We start from the raw sequence: 18,230 nt of genomic DNA on the forward strand, positions 1-18,230 counted from the left end.
CTTCAAAATAAGAGCACATTTTACATGTGGATATGTCAACGAAAAACGAAATACATAATCATTAAAAATCCTACTGTCTACTATTTCATACACAACTAGGGGAATGGGATTCGTGTAATATAAGTTAAATGTATTCTTTTTTTGCATGAAAACAAGAACGTTATTTCAGAAGGCTACCTCACCTGAACTGGTCACCGGACATAGTCTGGATGGGAGTCTTCCCGCTAGCTTTATACTAGCTTAGCTTATTGATAAGGACGTTTATATAGATACTTCAAGAGCAAATATCATTTTTTGGACTTTCGGGTGAGTTAATCGTTTTCTAGTTGCTGTCTGGAAGTTGACCTGCCGTCCAGTAGCCAGCATGTGGGGATACTGCGCTTTATTAGCTTATCACTAGCATTAGCCTTTGCTGTCTTGCTGCAAAGAAAGCATAGCTGAGCTTGATGAGTATCAGTGCTGCCACAAAGCGAATACTGTCAAACAACGTCTGTAGATTTACCATTATAAGTGTAGGTAAGTTATGTTGGTGCCATGTATAAAACAGATATGTATATTAGCAGCCCACATAGTGCATGGGGTGAGGAAACAGTGCATCATTAGCTGCGAACCTGAGTCAAAGTTAGCTTTAGCCATTACTGCCTTAGAGAACTAGCCGAGCTGAAATAGTACCGACGTTACCAAATCTTACGTGTAAGCAAGTGCTCGTCAAAAGTATTTTTTATGATAAATGCATATGGTTATTTGAAAATAGTGTCTGTAAAGTATATTCATGTGTGAGGTCATGCAAATACGAGTACTGTATCCATTTTAAGATAGGCTGTCGCAAGTGTGATAAAGCGTATGCATTGTTCGTTGGTTCTCCGTGGGCTACGTTAAAATGCACTAAATAAACACTGTATGTAATTTCAACATTACGTTAAATGTCGGTAAAGTAAGTCTTAGGTCAGAGTAGTCCAGGGTGCTCGTCTGGAACGCGTGTATGTGATGTGTGTATACTCTCACCTTGCGCCAATATAGCACGTTAATGTTAATCCCATGGTTATGTTTTTGCATTTATAGTTAATAATATAACAATTCCAATGTAATTATCAACCTTTGACAGACTCATCTGGAATTTGGAGCAGAGAGGCGATTACAAAGCAGCTGAAGAACCACTGACGCTGTTTTGTGGAGGATGTCTTCAACGTTACTCTTCAACCAAGACAGTGTTATACGCTTCAAGAAAAGGAAAGCCCGTTTCACTTTCAGTGAGGTCCACATACTTTTAGATGAAGTGAGGAAACATCGTTCTGTCGTTGTGGGTATGTCTCTAAATGCTCATCCAAATGTGGTTGCTTGGACCAATGTTCCTGTGATGTGACCTCATAATATCTGATTTAACAAACCGTAATAAAGCTAAGAACACATAGGCTTTCAAGTTGAGATAGACGTTTGAGGACTATGGGGAAATTAAATATGAACTATTTTGAAATTATTATTTTTAATAGTAGTTTATATTATGTGAATGTTAAAAGGAAACCGTGTTTTTTTTTAATGAAAATGTTCTAACAGTTATACATTAATGATATGAGATATTTGACATTGCTGTCATTTTGTTCTCTGAACTTAAACTTGCTGAGACTAATCAACAGCCTCTGCTGGTTGCAACCAAGTAGTGCACTCTAATTTTACTTTACTCACTTACTACTGTACTTTTAAGACCAGATACTGTAGATCTGAGTGCCCACTTCCGATGTATTGCCAAAATGAGGCATGAGCTGATATTAGATTCTGATGATAACCATGAGCAGGAATATCATTATTACAGCTCTAAAGTCCTTTTTCAAATATTTGGGTAGATAAAAATAGCATATTTGTCCATTGAAAGCAATTAATTTTAATTTTAAACAACAGAGAATATTTGGTACATTAAGAAACATGTAGCATGTTACGTTGAAATAAATATATGTCAACATTCTTCTGTTTTTACTCTTCTTCGTAAGTCAGTGTCCCATCATGAGCGGGCTATTTTTAGAACGGACCTGTGGGCTTAGTAGTACCCGCTGGCACCATGTTTGTTCATTTGTTTCTTTTTTGTGCAATGCACATTAGAGCTGAATGATTATGGAAAATAATCTAATTGTGATTTTTTTTTCCAAATAGGTGCAATTGTTATTCTATGAGTTGCGATTTTTTTTCCCAAGGTGCTTTGTAATGTATTTTTCAACAATTAATTTTTATTACAACAAACAATACCAGATCTGTTATGCATTATAGAATACTGAGGTAAAGGCAAATGAAGCATTAATTCATATGAAAGACAGTTTCCATCCATCCATTATCTATACCGCTTATCCTCACAAGGGTCGCGGGGAGTGCTGGAGCCTATCCCAGCTGCCTTAGGGCAGTAGGTGGGGGACACCCTGAATTGGTTGCCAGCCAATCGCAGGGCACACAGAGACAAACAAACATCTGCACTCACAATCACACCTAGGGGCAATTTAGAGTGTCCAATTAACCTACTAAGCATGTTTTTTGGAATGTGGGAGGAAACCCGGAGTACCCGGAGAAAACCCACGCAGGCACAGGGATAACATGCAAACTCCACACAGGGAGGCCGGGTATCGAACCCACGACCTGTGAACTGTGAGGCGGACGTGCTAACCAGTCGATCATCGTGCCGCCTGAAAGACAGTTTATCTACTAAAATTAGAGGTATATAGTTACTAAATATTTTGATGTTCAGTTTGGTAAGCGTTCATCACGGCAACATAATTCTGCCACACAGGTGTGGCGTAAACATAACTACATACTATACTGATACTATACTGTAAAGACACAAAGTCAAATGCAGATGACAACAGCCATGTAAACAAATCAGTGGTTTTGCCACTTCCTACATATCACTTTGTTTCATGAAACATGATGTAAACGTGGACTGCACTTCTTAATCACTCAACTTCATATATAGACCGAAAAACAATAATCCAGCGGCTCTACCACTTCCTATACGTCACTTCACTTCATGAAACGTGATATTTAAATGTGGACTGCACTTCTTAAATCAGTCATTCAACTTAAATACAGACTTATAAATAAACAAAACATACAAGCTTACCCGATCTCCATTTAGTAACATCACACACGCCACCCGGTAGGAAAAGATAATGCCTACTTATGACACCGGCGGGCACCTCTCGGCGGCGTCTCAACAGCTTTTCATCTGTCTTTTAGTTCGGAACACACGGCCGAATTCATCCTCTTAATATTTGACCGCTTGACAGCTTTGCATGGATGCGTTTTTATTTGTGGTGGCTCAAGGAGCCACATACTCAAGTCTGTGTGTGTGTGTGTGTGTGTGTGTGTGTGTGTGCTCAAACTTGGAACACATAAATCAAAGTCAAATGCGGCACGCAGCGACACCATGACAGACACTTCCTCACACACACGCGCTCTCATATAATAGACAACACACATACACGTTTTTTTGTTTGTTTTTTTTCCCCCACACACGCGGGAAGTTTTAACTATGTGAGGTGAAAAGGATCAAGCATGCTCTAGCTGCGGCAGCGTTAGCTTAGCATTCGGTGAATCTCCTTGCCCCTTCCGATGTCAAAGTAATGACCATTTAAACCGCAGCCTTGCGTTATCGCGATTTTCTCAAATCGATTTCTCAAATCGCGATTATATTGCGAATGCAATTAATCGTTCAGCCCTAATGCACATTAATCAACAGCGCATAAATGCTTGCAGGCTTGAGTTTGCATCGTGTCTCTTTCTTCTCGCTCTCGATTGTCCATTTCAGTCGGGTTTGGTGCTGTGGCTTGGTCTGTGCTCAAGTTAAAAGTTGTGCAAACGTGTCATGTCGTCTCCCAGATTCTATACTTAATTGCCGTGAGGAAAATAATTGTGCCACTTGAGTGCAAAAACTGTGAATTGTGTTATTTGCATGCAGTGTAAGTCCAGCCCAAGACCTTATTAATTAATCATTTCCACAACCCACACATTTCTATTCCCATCCCTACTCCACAGCATTGTAAAAGGTTAAGTATTGGATGTCAGATGTCTTACGCAGTGACATTTGAACGCGTTTTAACTCATCTTGTTTTATTTTTTTATTTAACCCTTAGGAAAATTCAACCGTGGTGTGGGAACGGACGTGAAGAAGCGCACATGGGCTGAAATTGCAGCCCGTGTCAATGAAATCGGCGAGTGTCAGCGAGAGGTCATTGAGGTTGTTAAGAAATGGTCAGACTTGAAGTGTGACACCAAGCGGAAAGTTTCTGCCATGCGGTCAGGCAAGGTGCCAAACCGAGGCATCAACTCCCGTCTATCTAAAGACCTTAATCAAACCGAAAAAGTAGTGCTTCAGATTCTGGAGATGGATCAGGAAGACCAAATCAACAGTGACTTAGGCCCCCTTTGCGATGATGACGATGTTGAAGAAATGGACGAGGACGACATGGTTGGAATGCAGAGTTCACCCAACGGTGCTGACGAGTTGTCGATGCCTCCACCTGTTTCCTACTCTTCAAGCGGATTTGCACAGTCAGGTAGCAAAGAGGAGCCATGTCTTCAAACTACTACTTTTGGAATTGTTCACATTTTATTCATCCATCCATCCATCCATTATATGTTTAAATATGTTTACGATATATGTACTAAATACAGGGAAGCATACCCAACTTAACCACGGTCAAATTCGTGATACTGCACGACTTCAAAAGAAATTCTTCCATTGCAGTCCAATGTAGTTTTACCATCATACAACATTTATTTAATTTAATGTTTTAACTAAAATCAATGTTTTTAAAGGGGAAGTGAATCCAAACATATTTTGCAAGAACACATTCTATACGGGCCCACTAGTTCAAACAAGGCATTCTGATAAATAATGAATTTGTGGAATAAGAGTTAATCCACCTGTTTTTAGCCATCTCCGGGGGCGGCCGTTTTGTCACTTCTGTCGACTGAAAATGACATCACAGTGTCTCAGGGCTCAGGTAACGACCGGTCACAGCTCACCTGTTGTCTGAAGCTGAGCCATGATTGGTCGGAGAAAACCCACGCAGCCACGGAGAGAACATGCAAACTCCACACAGGGAGGCCGGGGCCGGGATCGAACCCACGACCTCTGAACTGTGAGGCGGTCGTGCTAACCAGTCGTCCACCGCGCCGCCCTGCATAGAACATATTCTGGAAAAAAATGTTTGGGTTGACTTCCGTTTGAACTAATACAACTATAAAACTTAATTACTGGAAGATAACGTTCAGTATGAAAAAATTAGGTGACGAGCAAAGTGAAGTGAGCAATGCGGATTGCTGCAGGACAGTCAACTCTTTGCTCCACACCTTTTAACCTTCTTACATGCATTATAAGTATAAATGTAATTTTCTGCCGTACAGTAAAACAAGTTTTGTGTCTCACCCGTAAAGCGGAAATCAACGCAAACAGTTTTTTTTTCAAGAATATGCTCTATGCAATCCCGTTGGTTGACACAGGGCATTCTGATAAATATTGCGTTTGTGGAATAAAGGTTAATCCACCCGTTTTTAGCCATCTCTGGGGACGGCCATTTTGTCTTCTGTCGACTGAAAATGACAACACAAATGCTCATGACGACCAATCACGGCTCAGGTTCAGAAAACAGGTCAGCCGTGATTGGTCGTTGCGAGCAGTTGCGATACCATTTTCAGCCGACAAAAGACTAAACGGCCGCCCCCAGAGATGGCTAAAAACGAGTGCATTTTGCTGCCTAAGTGATATTTCACAAACGAAAAATTAATCAGAATGCCGTTTATCAACTAGTGGGCTTGCTGGGAACATATTCTTGAAATAAATATGTTCTATGCAAGCACACTAGTTGAAACAAGGCATTCTGATAAATATTGCGTTTGTGGAATAAGAGTTAATCCACCTGTTTTTAGCCATCTCAGGGATGGCTGACCTGTTTTTTGAAGCTAAGCCGTCATCGGTCGTTACTTGAGCCCTGGGCAGTTGTGATGTCATTTTCAGTCGACAGAAGTGACAAAATGGCCGTCCCCTGAGATGGCTATAATCTCAGGGGGTTTTGTGTGCTTGGTTTACATTCAATTCTTATTTTATTAATTATGTAAACAAACTCATTTTTGTTTCAGCCTTACATAATTGTACTGTAAAGTTCAATTCCGGTTCTTTATATTTATCTTTGCTGTTAGTGGTGCCATCAGGGGAAGAAAAAAAAAAAAGGCAATCATCACTGAGCTGATGATGATGTCATTCATGACTGTGGAGAATCCAGCATGCGTAAATGGAATTATTTAATGGTTCCCAACTACGTCTCTTAAAATGCCAGATTTCCAATGTAAAATCAAGCCAAGACAACAAAAATTGCTTCAGAAACTTCACAAGGTAATATTTAGCTAAAATGTGTTTTAAAGTGCCTATATTACCTCGGCACAATGTTATTCCTTGAACTTGGGTCAACCTGATTATTTGGATTGAGGTCTGGGTGCCGCCAGGGCCATTCCGAATATACAGTTTTACAAACCTAACCTGTACAATATACTGTATATATATATTGTAACGTGTTACATACAGGACTTTTATTAATTATATTGCCAAATTTTTGCTTCCTCTCAAAGCAACGCATTGCAAATTTCCTTCTGATGTTTTTATTGTTTCAGGAGACTCGTCGCATACGGCCTTTGATATGCAGTTTGAAATACCTGCTTCAGAAGGTGAGTTGTCGTGAATGGGACAAAGTCTCCGCGTTTTATGACAATATTTCCGTTTGGTTTTCTTAACTTAAGATGCTTGTTTCTTTGGCAGACTGGGATGATGACGCTAAAGATGACGCACTGCCTTCAAGTCAGGCAACGAAACTAAGAGGGGATCACCAAGGAAACAATGGCCTCCATAAACAAGAACAACCTCATACTTCCTCTGGCACTTCAACCTTGACAGCCTCACTTCCGATCACTGGTCAGCCCAGCGCAAATATGAGGGAAAGCATGCTCCAAAATGCGTCACTCAGCCTCCAGGAGCAGCACGCCACCAACATCCTGCTGGAAACTGTTTCCCGCTCCCTGGAGCTTCTGTCAGAGTCGGTGCAGCAGCTAGCAGAAACTCAGCAGGAATTTGTGCGCGAGTCCCTGCAGCTCCAACGAGAAACGGTCCAGGTGCTTCGGGACTTCACAGGCAGCGCCATCACTCTCATGCATGACAAACTAAACGGACGGCCTGCGTTATAGCATCAAGTTGCCAGATTTATCCATGACTTTATATTTGGCCTTCAGCCACAGAAACCTTCAATTTCCTCTGGATTTTACACTGGTTACTGTATTTATGACAGTACTCAATTGATATTCCATTATGGGTAGAGACAGTGTATTGTTAGAAAGCCTGTCTGAGGGATTTAATTGAACAGTTTGTTTTGCTACTGAGAGTGATACTTCTGTCACTGCATTGTTAAAGCATGTACCACTTTTTAAAAGCCTTTCCTTGTTTTATTGCTGACATTCAAGAGTGGGTCATTGAATTTGAAGTGTCAAATTCAGCGCGTTCTGTCCATAAGTGTTCCCTCGCGTCTGTGTATAGAGTATCACTCGTACTGTAACCTTGAGTAGTTTTCAGCACCTGACCATTATATGGTCCATATATCTTAAAGCTATACTTTACTTATTGTTTATACATCCTTTACTGCATTATATATTAGAAGATCCGTAAAATCAACATTTTCTTTTAAACGTTGAATAAACTATCTGTAAACATCTGGGGCGTTTTTTCCATCGTCACTTCAAACTTTGGCATCATTAAGTTCAATTGTCCATTTTCGTAATTTGAAAAACATGCTTTGCAGCGGTTCAAAACTTGCCTGCTTCCACTACTAGGCAGACATCCTACTAGCTTCGTATAAATTCCACTAGAGGGCGCTGTGGTAATTACTAAAAGGGCAGCCAACAGACAAAGCGTTGCCGTTATTTACAAGGGAGTCAAGTCAAGCGAATAGCGGTACATACGCCGACATTTCAAATCTTTTAAAATCTATAACACCCTACACAATTAACCCCCCACCCCAAGAAAAACACACTGTTCTTAATGCTGCTTTAGTGTGGGACGTACTCCAGATGCACACAATCGTGAGTCACATTATAGTCGCCCCAAAGGACTGAAGTGAGAGGACGCATGCACGTACCACAGGACTCAGGGCCGGTGTTTTGTGCCAAAGTTTAACCCCCCGAAAAAATCTGTATGGCCCATGTTAAGGGCGCCAGGGACTCTAGGGGGCGCCAAACATCGGGTGAAAATTCACCGTCACTATAATTAAAGTATATTCAAACGCTTTATTAATTTCAAGTCATGATGAAAGATGAGTTGATTGAAAGCAATGCAAACAATTAAATGGGAGAAGAGGAGCGAGGTGAAATTATTTTTCAATCATTATTCGTGGATCCCGCTCGGGCAGAGCTGCGCTTTTATAGCTATGGCATACGCACTGTCCGTCAACAGCGTTGAATTAACTCTTGAGTGACCGGGTGAGTAGCTGAATATTTCTCATTTATGATGGTGGCAGTTGCACTTTAAATGGCATATGAAAATAAAATGATTCCATGATTAATACAATTTGAAATAATCACATATGTATGTAATGTATGTATATGGGCCATTTTACTGAATTGGTTCAAATTCAGAGTTGGACAATGTGTGAAATTGTATTTTATTTCAGAAAAACATTTACTGTATTCACGTTGCACCATTTCTAAGGGGCACATATATAGTAAAAGTACAGTCAATTTTTAAATAGTATTTTCATAGCTTTTCCCTAATATCTTGGCTGTCGTAAAATTTGTCACTACCGAAACACACATTTACAGAAGAATAAAAATAATTCTACTAGCCCTTTCATATTTTTTTCCATTGCCCCCTCTACAGAGTATTTTTATAAATTAATATATATGGTTTTGACATCAAAATGAATCTAAATGAATTTTTAACAAAATTCAATATTACTTTTTGCGAAATAAATCAAAATTGATATGCTATTTTTCATTGTAAAATGTAGAAAATTGATCATATTGACTTCAAAAATCATCATGAATTAAAACAAACATACCCTTAAACAATCATTATCATAAATTGTTGGTTGATAATTCAATCCATTTTATTTTTGCTAAAACATCAGTTTTTTTCGGTAGTGTCTGCAAAGTTTCGGTAGTGACCATACTGTTGCTGCAGTTGCAGTAACACTTTGTGTGAGGGTAGCATTGTAATCACTTAACTAGTTTTGCTTTATTTTAACTCTTAACATGTATTATAACTAATGAAACATAATTTTTTTCATTTTCTACTGCTTTGTGCAGTAGTCAGGGTCGCGGGGGCTGGAGTTGATCGCAGCCGACTCGCCGATCGCAGGGTACACGCTGGACCGGTCACCTGTCCATCACAGGTCTCTTCATCATTGAAAAACTGTGATTTCACCTTCCAAATGAAAATTTAATTGGAATGACAAACATTTTTGTAACTGAAGAAATAATTGTAAAATAGTTAGCACACATTTGCTGATTATGCTAAATGAACATATGTTTGAGTGATTTAGTTTACAATATATATGTGTATTGTAAACTAAATATAAGACCGTTGTGATATTTGCCTGCAATGAAGAATATTGCTCCCGCTCTTGTATGTGCTTACAATGAAGAAATTGCTTCTGCTTTCATATCTATCAACAGCACCATCTGACACCATCTGATACGGTTTAGAAGGTTGTGGATGTGACTGAATGTTTTTGCAATGTAATGCTTTGGCATGATTATGACGCATGGACACAGTAATCTTTCACTCACATGCACACACCTAGAGAAACAAGTTCAAGTGTTTTCAATGGCTTGCATAAGTTCCCCACCCCTTAGTTTGGAAACACCCTTGTTACCAGGGAATCCTGGACATTGATAAAGAGAAGTTACGGAGAGATAAGGTCAGAACGTCAAAACTTATGAGACGTTCTCCTCACGAGGACAGCGGGAAACAGGAAAATGGTATGATTTCTCCGTTCTCCTCATGAGTTGGTAACAAGGAACTTAGTGTCTTCCTCTTCATTGGTGTTGTGTTACAAAATGTCTAATTGATGAACCTGACGGTAACATACATTTCCCTGTATGTATGTTCCCTCTCTCTCTGTTTTTTAGAGACATCCGGTGGTCTTGTCTTTTCCTCCATGTTCTTCTGACTTTCCTTTGCTCTCTGTTGGATAATTCATTGGTAGACTTCAGCTTTCCTTCTTCCTTCCATCTCTTATTTTTTCTCTTTCCTTTATTGAATATTCTTCGGATTTCACTTGGTCATTCTAACCCTTCACCTGTAGTCTGTCTCTGCTAGGCTTTTTGGCTTTTTTGTGTTTTTCCCTTCAAATTAAGATAAAATATGAAATAGAATATTGTTAAAATCAGAAAGATTTATTATTAAAAACTTATTTTATTAAAAAATAAACATCATATTGCCACTACCAAAACCATTATGTCACAACCGAAAACATGTATGTCTGTATGTTTCGGTAGTGACTGTTTCGGTTTTATTTTTCCCTTCAAATTAAGATAATATATGAAATAGAATATTGTTAAAATCAGAAAGATCTATGTATGACATACATATCTATGTATTATATTATTTAAAACTTAAAAATTTAAAAATAAACACCATATTGTCACAACCGAAACCTTTCTGTATGTTTCGGTAGTGACTGTTTCGGTAGTGATGTTTTATGATAGTTGTTAACAATGCTCAACAATGCTGGGCACAATGTGGCTACCACACACAGTTTTGAGCATGTGTACAGAGATAGAAAACACAACATTTAGCATTAAAATCAAAAGTGCTCATTTTATTGCAGAAATGGGGTGTTCGTCGGTGACGGTGCTTAAAACCACATGCTGTTTTTCAGACTTTGGAGGGCACAATATATATATATATATATATATATATATATATATATATATATATATATATATATATATATATATATATATATATATATATATATATATATATATATATATATATATATATATATATATATATATATATATATATATATATATATATATGGGCGGCACGGTGGTCGACTGGTTAGCACGTCCGCCTCACAGTTCAGAGGTCGTGGGTTCGATCCCGGCTCCGGCCTCCCTGTGTGGAGCTTGCATGTTCTCCCCGTGCCTGCGTGGGTTTTCTCCGGGCACTCCGGTTTCCTCCCACATTCCAAAAACATGCATGGTAAGTTGATTGGATACTCTAAATTGCCCCTAGGTGTGATTGTGAGTGCGGATGTTTGTCTCTGTGTGCCCTGCAATTGGCTGGCAACCAGTTCAGGGTGTCCCCCGCCTACTGCCCGAAGACAGCTGGGATAGGCTCCAGCACGCCCCGCGACCCTTGTGAGGAGAAGCGGTACAGATAATGGATGGATGGATATATATATATATATATATATATATATATATATATATATATATATATCCGGGGAAATCCAAAGAAATGGTGGTGGATTTCGGTAGGCGCCAGCACACTTCACCTGCACCAGTGAATATCCGGGGAACAGATGTTGAGAGAGTCTCAACTTACAAGTACCTGGGTGTTCATCTGAACAATAAACTGGACTGGAGCGACAACACAGACGCCCTCTATAGGAAGAGTCAGAGCAGACTCTTCCTACTCAGGAGACTGAGGTCTTTTGGGGTTCAGGGGACACTCCTCAGGAACTTTTATGACTCGGTGGTTGCATCGGTCATCTTCCAGGGAGCGGTCACCCGGGCATGCGGCGTCTCGGCCCGGGACAAGAAGCGGCTGGACAAACTGGTCAGGAGGGCCGGCTCTGTCCTGGGCTGCTCCCTGGACTCGGTGGACTCGGTGGGGGACAGGAGGATGTTGGCCAGGCTGTCATCAATGCTGGACAGCCCGGACCACCCCCTCCAGGGCACCCTAACAGCACTCCACAGGTCCTTCAGTGACAGACTGTTACACCCTCGCTGTGCAAAGGAGAGATTCCGCCGCTCCTTCTTGCCTGCTGCTGTCAGACTCTTTAACAAGAACATTGTGTAGTCTCTACAAACTGGCGGACATTAGTGCAATTGTGCAGTCCTGCACCTGAGCTCATATCGTGCAATACTCAACATTCCCCACCACTGTTAGTCTAGTTTTATTTTTATCCAATGCTGTTCCTGCTTTAGAACTGGCAATTTATAAACAATGTAAAGTAGGTTTTAGAGCTACTCTAGTACAGTACATGACTGTTCCATTGATTTATCTGACATGTTTGTTGTATTTGCAAAAAGTATCCGTATTGGATAAGTATTGCGAATACCAGCTTGAATTTAATGGATTGAAAAGGAAATTGGTGGTATCAAACATCACTATGATTTAGTGCTTTTTCTAAAAACATAAATAACATAAATTGCAAATCTTTTGAAGTATCATCATGATCAGACAGATGAAGTTTTGAAATATATGTTTTTACATTATCATTGATAGGAACTTATTTCAGTTACCATGTAAGTTTAAATAACGGCCTCATTTAGATAATGTATAAAATAATATTTTGACTGAAACGCACAGTCAACAATATGTCTTACGCTTTCAATTGTGGACTCGATAAAAAAAGGGAGCTAGGATACGACATGGTTCAATTTGCAAGTTGTCCTTGTCCTCCTCTGGTTAAACAGCTGCTATAGCTGCCCTGGTGTGCTGCAGTTGAATAGAAGCCCAACATTGGACTGCAGCTTCCTGCATAGCTGGAAGGCAGCTCGTGTCTCGCTGGGTGGGGTCCTTAATAGGCAGCTGTATTCACTTGTGAAATGGTCTTTTGCATTAGCTCGTTAGGGAACCCTTGAACGTTGGACTTAAGCCTCAGTGAAAAGATATTACTGTATTCACTCTGAGTGCCTGTAAAACAGCATTGTACTGAATTGTACCGCTTTTTCCTTCTATGAACTAAAAAGTACCGCCCCCCCAAAATAAAAAAATTGCGTTAACATATACCAAACTTATAGTTCTGAATTGTTTTTGCTTTATATCATTTGTTCATTTAGAGATGTTTCACGTGGCATCGGCAGAAAATGAAAGGATGACAAAAATGCAGCTTAATACAAAATAGACATGCAATTTTAGCACACAACGATGAACAGAATCAGTACCAAACCAAATTATTTTGTGAAAGCGCCACATTTCCATAAAGCTGAAAGAACTTGTTGACATCTGTTGAAAGAGACGTGGATTTAGAGGGGCCCGGTATAATGGGGGGGGGGGGGGGGAATATAAATATCGATCTATCCTTCTGCAAGTTTCCTCCCTGGTTCTATTGCCCCAGTTGACCCCTGTGACCTCTCCTTCTCTTCAGTTGTTCCGCCTGCTGTTTGCGTGCCCTCCATCCTCCTGGCTCCTCCTTTCATCTCCCATCTGCTGCAGAAGCTGCTGCGGGAGCGTCTGGATTGGAAAGGTGGGACTGAGGCGTGGGGGGTAGTCCCGTCTCAAAAGAGTAATTATACATCTGCTCCTCATAGTCAAACAGTTCACTTCCACTACCCACTGCTGTATTAGGAAAGGGCAGTAACTCATACATACAGCCTTTTGTAGGGTTGTCTTGAAATAGTTTTTTCCTTTAGCAACTCTTCATTGAAAAAGAAAAAACGTTATTGTGATATAAAATATTTAAAATCATATCCTAATAAAATAACACATCACAATATATTGTATTATTGTATGTCTTCATAATCCAAGCATTTCTTGTATTATCCATCCATCCATTATCCGTACCGCTTCTCCTCACAAGGGTCGCGGGGCGTGCTGGAGCCTATCCCAGCTGTCTTCGGGCAGTAGGCGGGGGACACCCTGAATTGGTTGCCAGCCAATCGCAGGGCTTTATTGTATTAGTAAAATACAGTTTTCTATCATTATATTTGATTAGGTCTTATTACTCCTGTTTTTTTTACTCCTTGTCTGAAAGAAATGAATCAGCTCACTACCTTTCGTCTTAAACAAATATGATTTCTGGCAAGTTAAAATTCTACTTAACCCATTTACTGCCAATGACGAATTTACTTGTCTTGTCACAGTCCAGCCATTCAGTCCCAGGAATTTATTTGTATTTTTTTCCAATTTTTTCAAACGTAAGGGTAAAAGAGGATCTGAAAATGTCTGGCAGTGAATTAATTGTATCAACACACATTTTTCACATTTCAACATTGCCTTGGTTAATAAATGGCAAATTTACCACACACAGACAATTTAGATGCTTTTAAAGCTGGCTACACACACCGAAAACTAAATCGTTTGAGCATTTTTCGCTCTTTTGTTCAAGGTCAAAAAATGTGAGATTGTTGGATGTTTCTGACTGTTTATACTGTGGTGTGAGGTGTGTTAAAAGTGATTTTTGTCCCCCTCGCCAATGTGCTTGGAAAATGGATGAGGCCGACAATTGTAAATGTTAAACCTGTTCAATAATCCTTATGCGTGTGGTCCACACCAAGTTTGGCTGAGCCACAGACTTCGTGATTGTGACGTGACATGGAATGAGCTGAAGCTTCCACTATTGCCAGGAACAAAACAGAGGTTGTGTCATTCATGCAAGTTTATGCCGAGTAGGCGCTCTGATTGGAGAGACCCGAAAATTAGCGCGTTGCTTCGCATCTTGTGGTGATATTGACTCTTAAGCACGTTTCCTCTTTCCTCTCGCTTGCGAGGCTCTCGTAAATCAAGCGCCCTTGGGAAGAAAAAAAAATCATTTGACACTTGAAGTTTGGATGCTGTTACAAAATACTCAACTGAACTCTATTAATAGAGCACTTTAAAGCGGAAGTCAACCCAAACATATTTTTCTTCAAGAATATGTTCCCAGCAGGCCCACTGGTTGAAACACGACATTCTGATTAATTTTGCGTTTGTGGAATATAAATTAAGCAGCAAAATGCACAAATTTTTAGCAATCTCTGGGGGCGGCCATTTTGTCTTCTGTCGACTGAAAATGACATCACAACTGCTCACAACAACCAACCACGGCTGACCTGTTTTCTGAATCTGAGCCGATATTGGTCATTGTGAGCAGTTGTGATGTCATTTTCAGTCAACAGAAGTGACAAAATGGCCGCTCCCCCAGAGATGGCTAAAAACGAGTGGATTAACACTTATTCCACAAATGCAATATTTATCAGAATGCCCTGTTTCAACTAGTGGGCTTGCGTAGACCATATTCTTGAAAAAAAAATGTTTGCGTTGACTTCCCCTTTAAAAACAACCATCACTGCATACAAAGTGCTGTACGTGAGTAACAATCAGACATACAAAACAAAGCTCTGGTCCGGTAACTGAGGCATCAGGCAGGTGCGTTGAGGTAGAGGAGCTCAGAGAGGTAAGGTGGGGAAAAAAACATTTAAAGAGTTTAAAACAAATATGATCTTAAAATGAACTCTAAAATGGCTGACTCCCAAATAAAGTGCATTACAGTAATCCATAACCTCATCGAAATATCAATGTTGTCGGATAAGATATTGACCGATTTATGAATGGGCTTTGTGAAAAAGGTAATTGAAAATACTTTTGCACAGCAGCATACTGTTCTTAGCAAGCATCGAAGGATTCATTGTCAGAGTTTAAGATGGTGATTTCCAACCACTTTGCAAAAAAGAGGGTGTACCTACCTACCCTGCTCTAGATTACGGATGGATTCAATTAGTTTGTAACTTTAATAAGCACCAGTAAGGCATGGGAATTATTAGCCTGGCTTGAGAGGTAGTTCTTAAAACATGGAGGCCGTACGAATATTAAACTTTGATACCAATAGGGCGCCGCAAAATATCATCCTACGGGCCACAAATGGCTCCCGGAGTGCGGGTTTGAGACCGCTGCTATCGAGAAATGTATAATGTACAGTATTTCTTTGTGATTTACGCTCAGTCCCTGATTTGCCTCACAATACACATCCTAGACACTCCCATTGACTCAACTCATAAATCTGCTCACTGGGGTTTCCTGGGCCTCTAGCATTTTTGTACCCAGCCCTGCTTAATTGTCAAGCATCTTAATGAGATCCACCAATCAACCAAATGACATGCACACATATGACGCTGACTGCATACATCTATATGCACGCACACACCCACCCACCCCCACACACATACACACACATGCGCACACATCATAAGCCATGAGACGCCCAAAGCTATTGTCCCAACATCAGACAGTAAGCAAGGGCTGTGGATGTGGACACAGCAGGCTGACTTTTCCCTCGAGAGCCTGCGTGAGTCAGGTTTGACGCAACTCCCCCTTTTCCTTCATGCGTCCTTTGGGAGAAGGTTTTCAAGCTGCTCTCGGTGAGCCGTAGAAGAGGCAGATGCTGGCCTCTCCAATGGGAGGTCCGTGGGGGAGGGGGGGGGGTGACATGACTCGTCCGCGATTCCCATGCCCCATGGCACGCTCATGTCACACTCCTTGCAAGTAATACATACGACAACAGAACGGCTGCATTGTCCATCTGCTCAGCTGACACAAAGACACACACACTCTCCCCCACCCCCGAGATATGCATCTGTGGATCGATGAAACACCTAATATCCAGTCTTCAATCACGCATGTTGTAATGTCTGGCAAAGTATTTATGAGCTTTTACAATACACTAACATACACGCTTAAGATATAGTTGTTGTCACCTTCTAATCAAGCAGTTTGCTAATAATTTTGTAAATTGAAGGGGCTTTTGTCTTGTCCACGGTGATGTAGAATTTAAAAGGTAGCAAATTGCTAGAACAGGTGATACACATGAAGCGTTACGAATCAATCCGTAGGAGCCATAACGCTGGCTACATTGTTAAACAACCAAAAATATGTATACATTTTATATTGTAACAGACAAATTCAATAGTTTGTCCCTCTTCATGGGCCCTATTTTCGTTCACAGTGCAATATAGTGCGAAGCACAGTCTAACATGGGTGGAGTTTTCTTTCTTTTGGTATTTTGCTAGATGTTGCACAGGTAGAATTGGGCGTAACGGGGCGCTTACGCCTTTGTGCGCCGTTACGGAATGGAACTTAGTCTTTCCTAGCCGATCCTAGTGGTATCCCACATTTGCATTAAAATCAGGGTGGTTGAAGCGTATGCATTTCTTGAACTTTGCGGAAAAACAAATAGACTGGCTGGAGTCCATGCTTGATAAACTGCAAGATCTCCCCTTGCGGGTGATGTAGTCAGTCATGCATGTGATGCGGGCAATTGGGGACCGCCTTGCACCTGCACAATGCGCCTCAATCAAATTCACCCAAATCATTTCACACAACCTGCGCCGCAAAATAGACTTCCTTTTAGGTCATCTAAAATTTAGTTTACTTTTTGTCTCCAAATTTGCAGATGCGCCGGGGGGCACGCCAGGAACGCCCAGTGAGGTGTAGCATGTGTCATCTTCCACACCGCTTAACTTGTACATCTTCAATCCTGTTCCTCAAGTACCGGTGTACTGCCTGTTTTTCAGTTCTCCCTGCTGCAACACACCTGATTCAAATGATCAGATCATCAGCAAGGTCTGCAGAAGCTGGATAACGATCTTGATCATTTGAATCAAGTGTGTTGCAGGAGGGAGGGATGGAAAGGTGATGAGGTTTAGCATGTCTACCAAATTCACAAACACGCTGAACCTATTCATACCTATTCATATCTATGCTTGTTTGCTAAAGGGAGCTCTCACCAGTTTGTACCTGTGCATGTTTCTCAATCATGCCATTTTTGGAACAGTGTCCTTTTTTTCCCATCAAGCCCTTATCTTTGGAATCCAATTGTCTCAGTGGTGAAAAACGGACATCGGTGATCAAGCGACCAGCTGCATGCTATTATCAACCCCCCAAGCACCAGCAAGGCAAGTTCGGATAAACATGCCTTGGATAAACGGATAACTGCACATTTTTAGGCCACGAAAAAAGTACAAAACAATAACCTTCACTGTATTGAATGTTTTTAGATCATGAAAAAAAGTGCTTCAATTTAAGATCTCGACCCATAAATGTGTTAAATATAAGTGCCACTGTATTATATGTAACAAGCCAGTTAAAAGCCCTGCAAGGATGAATTTGAAGTTTTATTAGCTCCAGAAATACCCCCATTGCTGATATGGTTTAAGTTATATCGGCCAGCACTACCAATTGTGAACATCCTGGTCAGATTATTTTGCATTATTGCACCACATAGAGGCTGATATCTGATTGGAAAAAACCCCAACAACAACCGAAAAATACACATCCA

General features: G+C 40.5%; 1 protein-coding gene across 3 annotated transcripts; it reads left to right on the top strand.

The window, feature by feature from the left end:
- Positions 1–30: 30 nt before the first annotated feature.
- LOC147132901 (uncharacterized) lies at positions 31–7,736 on the top strand. Of its 3 annotated transcripts, none has more exons than XM_086057185.1 (5): positions 31–306; positions 1,106–1,304; positions 4,113–4,535; positions 6,649–6,702; positions 6,794–7,736. In XM_086057185.1, the coding sequence occupies exons 2-5, from the start codon at positions 1,178–1,180 to the stop codon at positions 7,213–7,215; spliced, it is 1,026 nt and encodes a 341-aa protein (XP_085913311.1). In that variant the 5' UTR covers positions 31–306; positions 1,106–1,177; the 3' UTR covers positions 7,216–7,736. The 3 variants fall into 3 exon arrangements, with proteins under 3 accessions (XP_085913311.1, XP_085913312.1, XP_085913313.1); XM_086057186.1 differs by lacking the exon at positions 31–306 and adding an exon at positions 322–516; XM_086057187.1 differs by lacking the exon at positions 31–306 and adding an exon at positions 322–512.
- The last annotated feature ends 10,494 nt before the right edge of the window (positions 7,737–18,230 follow it).

Source organism: Filicampus tigris, chromosome 17 (genome assembly GCF_054856515.1).
Source record: "Filicampus tigris isolate MCC_2025a chromosome 17, RoL_Ftig_1.0, whole genome shotgun sequence".
Classification (NCBI taxonomy): Eukaryota; Metazoa; Chordata; class Actinopteri; order Syngnathiformes; family Syngnathidae; genus Filicampus; species Filicampus tigris.